Below are 10,000 nucleotides of genomic sequence, written 5' to 3'. Positions count from 1 at the left end.
CGTGCCCGCTGGTGGGGGTACGTGCCCGCTACTGCGCCTCGGTCTGGCCTGTTTATGTGGTGCTTGTGACACAGGTGTGTGTGTGTGTGTGTGTGTGTGTGTGTGTGTGTGTGTGTGTGTGTGTGTGTGTGTGTGTGTGTGTGTGTGTGTGTGTGCGCGCGCGTGCTTGAGTGAGTACGGTGCTCGTATACAGTGAATGACCCTTAAGATTGTGGAGAGTGTAGGCGGGAGGGACGGAGGGGTGTCTTGAGTAGTGCCAGACGGGCACAGGAACATGGCAGAGTGCCACTCTCTGGATCACACACACACACACACACACACACACACACACACACACACACACACACACACACACACAGCCTGGTGACATACCTGGCTACCACAGCAACACTTCCTCTAGAATCAACAACCTTTTAAATCCGCTTTAATCACCAAGCTATTCCAACTACTCTAAAGTAGGTGGTAAGTCCAGGTGTGTGTGTGGTAGGGCCGGGTGTGTGGTAGGGCCAGGTGTGTGGTAGGGCCAGGTGTGCGTCATGTCCATCTCCAACCTTCCCCAGCACGACGGGTGTGACGTCAAAGTGACGTCACACACCTAGTGCACACCCTACATAATACACAATATTTGATCTCATATTTCCGTTGGGTTAGGTTGTGTGTATTAAAGAGTAACGGCGTGGTAAAGGGGAGGTGCTTCTGTGAGGGCTGAGCCAGCACTGGTGGTGGCCACCGGTCCCTGCTGTGGTGGGGAGGCCGAGGGTGGCTCTTGGCGCCTCTCAGCCTCCCCAGGGCACTCCTTCCTCTGTTTATATGGACACAACTTACACCACTATTTACTCTTTATGTTGTGTCTGGAGGTGGCTTCCACCACCTCTGCTTCCAGCGCCCTCACCTGGTGAAGGGTGCCATAGGCACAATCAGAGAACACTGTATAAACATCAGAGGTCCGCGGGTGTTCAACGTCCTCCCAGCGAGCATAAGAAATATTGTCGGAACAACCGTGGACATCTTCAAGAGAAAACTAGATAGTTTTCTCTAAGGAGTGCCGGACCAACCGGGCTGTGGTGGGTATGTGGGCCTGCGGGCCACTCCAAGCAACAGCCTGGTGGACCAAACTCTCACAAGTCAAGCCTGGCCTCGGGCCGGGCTTGGGGAGTAGAACAACTCCCAGAACCCCATCAAGCAGGTATCCAGCAGGTAACCTAATACATGTGTCCCCTCCTGTGGTCCCTCATGCTAAATACACTACCTTTATCCACCTGGTCTACTTCGCTCGGTATCTTGTATGTTGTGATCATTACTCTTCCTCGGAGGTCCTCTCCTTCAGTGTTAGACTGAGCCCCCTTTAACCCTGTGTTCATAGCTCAGCTCTCCTGTTTTCAGCACAAAATATGAAGCAGTCTCTGGACTTTCTCAGTGTTCTTGTGGGGCGACTGCACGAACTACTGGGCAACAGTCGAGCCGTTTGTGCTTCACAGCGAAAGTATAATGGACAAAGTGGAGTGCTTTCTGAAGCTTAACAGTAATAAATGAATGTGGTAGAGGGGTTCACTACCCCACCACCTCCCCCGCAAGGGTTGTGGTAGAGGGGTTCACTACCCCACCACCTCCCCGCAAGGGTTGTGGTAGAGGGGTTTCACTTCCCACCAACTCTCCTAAGGGTTCACTCTCCAAAAGCAAGAAAGAGATTTAATTACAAAAATATAGTTTTTCATTCTATTTGATGCCCATCAAATGTTGGGGACGCCTTCCCCCAGGCGTGGGGTGCTGGGGGACGCCTCCAACCAGGCGTGGGGTGCTGGGGGACGCCTCCCCCCAGGCGTGGGGTGCTGGGGGACGCCTCCCACCAGGTGTGGGGTGATGGGGGACGCCTCGCCCCAGGCGTGGGGTGCTGGGGGACGCTTCGCCCCAGGCATGGGGTGCTGGGGGACGCTTCGCCCCAGGCGTGGGGTGCTGGGGGACGCCTCGTCCCCAGGCGTGGGGTGCTGGGGGGACGCCTCGCCCCCAGGCGTGGGGTGCTGGGGGACGCCTCCTCCCAGGCGTGGGGTGCTGGGGGACGCCTCGCCCCCAGGCGTGGGGTGCTGGGGGACGCCTCACCCCCAGGCGTGGGGTGCTGGGGGACGCCTCGCCCCCAGGCGTGGGGTGCTGGGGGACGCCTCGCCCCCAGGCGTGGGTGCTGGGGGACGCCTCGCCCCCAGGCGTTGGGGTGCTGGGGGACGCCTACCCCCCCCCCCCCCAGGCGAGGGGTGCTGGGGGGCGCCTCCCCCCCAGGTGCGGGGTGCTAGGGCGACATTAACAATTTACAAACTTTGGGATTCGTTCATTATTTATTGAATATCATGTTCGTATGTCCAGTTTTTTTTTAGGATGTTCTCCTCTGTTATATAATGAACTCCCAAGTAGGTACTGGTGAACTGGTGTATTATCCCGCAGGTGTTGACGGGGCTGGTGTATTATCCAGCAGGTGTTGGGGGCTGGTGTATTATCCAGCAAGTGTTGACAGCATAATGCTCCTACAGGTGTGGAGCGGGGGCGGGGATGAACGCCATCGAGACAGCCTCACTGAGCGGGTCGGAACCTGGCGAGGACTTCAAAGAGCAGCTTCGACACCACGCTGCTCCGGGCTTCCCCGCGTGCCCTCCTACTCCAGGACAGGTGAGTGTGTGCCAGGCGGCCAGGTGACAGTCTCCTGGCACCTTTGCGACGGGTAGAGAGGTGTGTGACAGTAAACGAGTATCTGGTAGAGAGACACGTGGTTGACAGACAAGTGAATGAGTAAATAATTTTATTTATAATGATAATGGACGTTTCGAGGCGTGAAGGGCAATTTCAATTCCAATGGGGTAAAATCATGGGGATAAATGGGATAAAACCATTATGCATTATCCAGCAGGTGTTGACGGGGCTGGTGTATTATCCAGCAGGTGTTGACGGGGCTGGTGTATTATCCAGCAGGTGTTGACGGGGCTGGTGTATTATCCAGCAGGTGTTGACGGGGCTGGTGTATTATCCAGCAGGTGTTGACGGGGCTGGTGTATTATCCAGCAGGTGTTGACGGGGCTGGTGTATTATATTAGACGGTGGCTCCAACAAGCCACCTTGTTAAATACAAGTTGTAATAACTTATAATAGTAACAAGTTGTAATAATACAACTAGAAGTGCTCTACAAATCAAGGGACCCAGAATGAGGAATGACTTCCCAAATCATGTCAAAGGCTGTGCCTCTCTCAACCAGTTTAAGAGTAAAACTAAGTACTACCTAATTAACTCCACGTAACCTACCTTACCCCCTAAATGTTAACCCATGTCTTGTTTTTTTTTTTTTTTTTTTTTTTTTTAATACTTTTGTTATCCAACTTGTACTATTGATGATTTCTGCCATGTTCCCCCCCCCCGTTTTTTTTTATTTTATTCCTCTTTTTTCAACACAATTTATACCTAATCCCAATTACTATTAAGTTTTAGCCTAATTCCCCCGCCCCCCCCCCTTACGCCTTGCCCGGAACGCTATGCGTATTAGTAGCTTTAGGTATTGTATGTACTAGCTCTATCTATATGTAAATCCAACATTATGTTTGCAAATCATCTATGTATGTACTTTTCATGAATAAAATAATTGAATTTAAATTTGATAAAATAAATGTGTATTTACTATTTGGATCTGCAGAATCGGGCTCTTAGCTTTTGGACTCCGCCTTTCTAACCAATTTATTTTTCCTCTATTATGTCTACTACATATATTTCTCTTACACACGTGTGCGCGCGCGCGCGCACACACACACACACACACACACACACACACACACACACACACACACACACACACACACACACACACACACACACACACATCCCCAGGAAGCAGCCCGTAAGCCTAGGCCTCACCCTGAACTCTTCCAAGTGCGAAATAACCTCCACCAACCAGCGCATAATAGAGCAAATAAAGGATGTTTTAGACTCCTAGTTCAACCTTGACGACGAGCGGACGTCAGGACACCGCCTGGGAGCCGCCTGATCATGTTCTGTTTTCACGTTTTGGCTTTGCTACTGCCGTTTGGCATCCTTATTCAACGGTCCGGTTGTACGACGCCTGGCGCACACATCACCTTGGGTCACGGGATTGTTGATAGATTTTTTTTTTTTACGTGTTCCGGCTGGTTCTCCCGGCGGAGTGACGGTGTTCGGGGGCCGGCTTGGCCGACAGGTGCCGGGGGTTGGCGGGTCTTGAGGTATGCCCTCAGCCGTGGTGGGTGGCCGGCTTCTGCTGTCGGGGGAACACTGGTAAACTTTTGCGTTTTAGTTGGGGCCGAGTTTTTGGTTTGGCTACCCTGTGTTCTCTGTGTGGGGCGGGGTCAGTGCTTGTCACCTGAGGGACTCCTGGGGTTCCTCAATCATCTGCCTGTCTGCGTTTCTTTGCCGCATGGCATATTAGTTTCCAGTGATTGGCGTCACTTGTTTCGCGATTTGGCTTGGCGTTTCACCTTTCCAGACTTCGCGATTTGGCTTGGCGTTTCACCTTTCCAGACTTCGCGATTTGGCTTGGCGTTTCACCTTTCCAGACTTCGCGATTCACCCTTACCGGGTACACCGGGGCGCATCCGATCCCACGATCGTCGTCGCCCTTAAATCAACTACAACAAACATAAGGATATTTTATATTTTGCCTGATAACCTGCATATAACCAACCCTGAGGACAGTACACTTCTAGGAGCTCCTCTTGGAGGGAAGCCCATCGACGAGGTCCTAGGTAAGAAGATTGCCGACCTGAAGAGGATGGATGAGAGGATTGAGGACATTGATGCCCACGATGAACTTTACCTCATCAGCAGATGCTTGTCCCTCCCCAGGCTGACCCACTTTCTTATATGTTCGCCATCTTTCAGTAATATTAAATTAGAAGGGTACGATAGACTGCTGAAATCAATGTTAGAAAAAGCCCTCTCAGCGACTCGCACTGGAAACAAGCCTCCCTGTCAGACTTAGGGGCGATTGAACGGTTATGATACATCTATCCAATGGGTCCCAGCGCATTGTGGTATTCTCCGTAATGAACTAGTAGATCAACTAGCCAAAGCATTGCACAACACGCCTCACATTACCGGTCATCCAATTCCCCATGTTGCACGTAAAGGAGCCTTAAAAAATACCATCACCCAAGATTTTGCGACGAAATGGAAAACGTCATGCTCACCTTTGTACTATGGGTCCATTAAAAAGAAATGGGAAACTTGGAAACATGTCAAATATAAAAACTGAAAATTGATATAACGATGACCAGATTAAGGCTGGGACACACCAAACTGGCAGCACACAGCTCTAAGTACAGAATAGACATCAACGAACTCTGCATCCACTGTCAGGTGCCTGAAACAATCGAACACTATCTCCTTCACTGCTTCCGACATTATAGTGCCAGAGTAAATTTCAAACAAGTACATAACTCACTTAAAATACCCTTTACCATCGAGCATATATTAGGAGGCGGTGACCACTCGTTACAAGAAAAATACCAAATAGTCAAAGCACTTGCTAAATATCTCCAGTCGACCAACAAATTGGGTCACATCTGACTCGCGCCACATTTATACCTGGCGCCACCAACAGCTAAACACAGAAAACAACTGCCTCGTCGCACCCCCAAGGATCAGCTGACGCCATAAACACAACACACCGCCCTACGGTGCGGCAAGTCTCCCTCTAACATACACCTGTTTTAGTCGCCGCTCCTCTATTGCGCACAACGCAACAAGGACTTTTGAATCTCTTATCATCCTCAACATAAACGCCTCTCCCAACATCTGTACTGGTGCAGTCATGGGAGGACAAATCCTTCATGCAAACTGCACCTACTATCAAGAAGAAGAAGACTTAGGGGCAATCGATCGGCATTCGCACAGCAACAAAAATTACTGTACCAGCGTTCCTGTCCTCATCAGTGGCATCTGACAGCCTGGTGAGGGAAATCCTACCTGATCCTTATGTCACCAGGGAGGGGTACACGATCCCAGCTTTACGGTCTGCACCACCAAATGGGTTCTTATCTTGAGGTTATCTTGAGATGATTTCGGGGCTTTAGTGTCCCCGCGGCCCGGTCCTCGACCAGGCCTCCACCAGGCCTCCACCCCCAGGAAGCAGCCCGTGACAGCTGACTAACACCCAGGTACCTATTTTACTGCTAGGTAACAGGGGCATAGGGTGAAAGAAACTTTGCCCATTGTTTCTCGCCGGTGCCTGGGATCGAACCCAGGACCACAGGATCACAAGTCCAGTGTGCTGTCCTCTCGGCCGACCGGCTCCCTACTGGGACTCTTTTTGCAGGACCAACACCCCAACCACCACCACCACCTGAAGCTCGCAAGCAGTCCAGCTGGGATCACCGCATTGTCGACCATAAAACTGCAACATACCTAGAAGCTGCAACATCACCTCATGACACTGCCCTGCTTAGGGCTGTAGCAGCTCCCCATGCAGGTGACTTCCTATTGGCAATCACAATGTCAGCAACCGGCACTCATCTCACACTGCAGGCCCTCCGAATTGCTGTGGCTCTCTGCCTTGCTGCCCCAATTCACACCGAATACAGGTATATTTGTGGCGAGGTAGTGGCCGATGGGTACGGAGGGCATCCTTCACCAGGTTGTCAGATGCCACTGAAGAGGACAGGAATGCTGGTACAGCAATTTGTGTTGCTATGCTAACGCCAAGGGCCCCAAGTCTGACAGGAAGTAAGGCCTGTTTCCACTGTGAGTCGCTGAGAGAAAGGTTGAGGGCTTTTTCAAACGTTGATTTCGGCAAGTTGTCATACTCCTCTAATTTAATATTATTGAAAGATTGCGAACATCTAAGAAAGCAAGTCAGCCTGGGGGAGGGACAAGCATTTGGTGATGAGGTAAAGGGCATCATGAGCATAAATTTCTTTAATCCTCTCATCCATCCTCTTCAGGTTGGCAATCTTCTTACCCAGGACCTCGTCGATGGCCTTCCCTCCAAGAAGAGCTCCTAGGAGTGTGCTGTCCTCAGAGTTGGTTAAATGGATATCCAGCAAAATGCCCTTTATTCGCTCTATAATGTACTAGTTGGAGATTATTCACACTTGGAGGAGTTCAGGGTGAGGCCTAGGCTTGCTCCTTGCTCCTTTTTATATACTGTACTGCATAAATAAATATATATACAGTATATATATATATATATATATAAACATATATATATATATACATATATATATATACATATATATATATATATATATATAATATACATATATACATATACATATATATATATATATATATATATATATATAATATATATATACATATATATATATATATATATATATATATATATATATATATATATATATATAATATATATATATATATATACATATATAATATATATATACATATATATATATATATATATAATATATATATATATATATATATATATATATACATATATATATATATATATATATATATAATATATATATATACATATATATATAATATATATATATATATATATATATACATATATATATATATATATATATATATATATATATATATATATATATATATATATATATATATATATACATATATATATATATAATATACATATATATATATATATATATACATATATATATATATATACATATATATATATATATATATACATATATATATATATATACATATATATATATATACATATATATATATATATACATATATATATATATATACATATATATATTATACATATATATATATATATATATACATATATATATATATATACATATATATATATATTATATACATATATATATATATATATACATATATATATACATATATATATTATATACATATATATATATATATACATATATATATATATACATATATATATATATATATACATATATATATATATATATACATATATATATATATATATATATGTCGTACCTAGTAGCCAGAACTCACTTTTCAGCCTACAATGCAAGGTCCGATTTGCCTAATAAGCCAAGTTTTCATGAATTAATATATTTAATCTAATTTTTTTCTTATGAAATGATAGAGCAACCCATTTCATTATGTAAGAGGTCAATTTTTTTTTATTGGAGTAAAAATTAACGTAGATATATGACCGAACCTAACCAACCCTACCTAACCTAACCTAACCTATCTTTATAGGTTAGGTTAGGTTAGGTAGCCGAAAATGTTAGGTTAGGTTAGGTAGGTTAGGTAGCCGAAAAACAAATAATTCATGAAAACTTGGCTTATTAGGCAAATTGGGCCTTCTATAGTAGGCTGAGAAGTGCGTTCTGGCTACTAGGTACGACATATATATATATATATATATATATATATAATATATATATATATATAATATATATATACATATATATATATATATATATATATACATATATATGTATAATATAATATATATACATATATATGTATATATATATATATATACATATATATATGTATATATATATATATATATATATATATATATATATATATATATATATATATATATATATATATATATATATATATATATATATATATATATATATATATATATATAAATATAAAATGTGGTGTGTGTGTGTGATTTAAGCCGATACATTAAATTATACAGTTTATAAATCATCAAAATTCAGATTTGAAATATGTTTACAGGAGTGTTATCAGCATCATCATCAACAGCATCAATGCCCATGTGCCGCATATGCCACCACCCACAAGGTGACGGCCTCGACACACTCATCTCGCCCTGCAGATGTGCCGGCACAATGCAGTTCATCCACCAGGGCTGCCTTAACGTATGTAATGATCACACTTTACCTCTACTTTGTCATGATAAACGTCACACCTTATACAGGGCTTAGTGTGAGAGATAAAACGTTCATTTTGATGCAGGAAAATGGAGTATCCCATACAGAAATTAAAGGGTCCTGGTAGTAATTCTCGACTCGCAGTCGAGAATTCCGGGTTTGAATCCCGGGCGAAACAGACTGGGTTGGGCACATTTTCTATCACCTAATGCACCTATTCACCTAGCAGTAAGTAGGTACTCAGTAGTAAGTCAGCTTGTTGTGGGGTTGCATCCTGGGTGGGGTTGGTAATTATACCTTGGGGGGGGGGGGGACCTCAATATAAGCCTAATGTGCAATAATACACTGGCTTCCTGTCCCCCAACACAATGAATTACAGTATTATATATTATTATTAAATTACTAAATGTCAAAAATTAGTAGAGTGTACATACTGTATTATGTTTACCTGAGGGCCACCAACACTAGTGGCCTCGATGAGGACAGGAAGCCAGCTGCTTGTCGAAGATCACCCCCATTTGCCTTGATAATCTCTTACCAGTTTGATTTTGAAATTCAACAGTCTTTGCATTTACGGCTTTGGCGGGTAGCCAGTTCCATGGGTTTATAAGCCTGTCTGTGAAAAAGCATCTGTTCTCAGTCCTACAATGTTGCTCGTTGAGTTTGAAACCGTTGCTCCTTGCTTGTTACATTTGATCATGTGAAGAAATTTTTTGTATCAACATCTACTAAATTGTTCAGTACTGTATATTAAAAGTTTCAATGAGATCTGGCCTGGTTTGCAGTGTTGGTAGCTTTGTGGCCCTCAACCGTTCCTGATATGAGAGTTGACTTAGCTCTGGAATGATTTTGGTTGCCCGGTGTTGCACTTTCTCTAGAGCAGCCATGTCCTTCAGAAGATGGGATCGCCATGCTTGGATACAGTAATCCAAATGGGGTCGCACCAGAGATTTGTACATTTGAATCACCACCTTATTTTCCTTAAGTCAAAGGTATACTTGATTATTCCAAGGTTAGCCTTTTTGACTGCTGCTCCTACCTGTTGTGTAACATTCAGGGAGTGGTGGATTTTGACTCCAAGGTCCTTTTCTTCATCAATCTGCTGTAATGGAATGTTATTTATTTGGTA

The 10,000-nt window shown here is 44.1% G+C and overlaps 1 protein-coding gene across 1 annotated transcript in view; it reads left to right on the top strand.

Annotated features, from left to right (window-relative positions):
• LOC123759307 (uncharacterized) overlaps window positions 1–8,859 on the top strand; it is a gene marked incomplete at its 3' end in the record, with an annotated part of 233,911 nt that extends 225,052 nt beyond the window's left edge. The window contains 3 exon segments of the mRNA XM_069335039.1: window positions 2,520–2,629; window positions 2,632–2,655; window positions 8,717–8,859. Of these exon segments, the coding sequence (XP_069191140.1) occupies window positions 2,520–2,629; window positions 2,632–2,655; window positions 8,717–8,859 (277 nt within the window).
• Window positions 8,860–10,000: the final 1,141 nt, after the last annotated feature.

The sequence above is a fragment of the Procambarus clarkii genome, chromosome 32 (genome assembly GCF_040958095.1).
Source record: "Procambarus clarkii isolate CNS0578487 chromosome 32, FALCON_Pclarkii_2.0, whole genome shotgun sequence".
Classification (NCBI taxonomy): domain Eukaryota; kingdom Metazoa; phylum Arthropoda; class Malacostraca; order Decapoda; family Cambaridae; genus Procambarus; species Procambarus clarkii.
The sequence above is the reverse complement of the archived record's forward strand: the minus strand, read 5'-3'. Positions and strand labels throughout refer to the sequence as shown.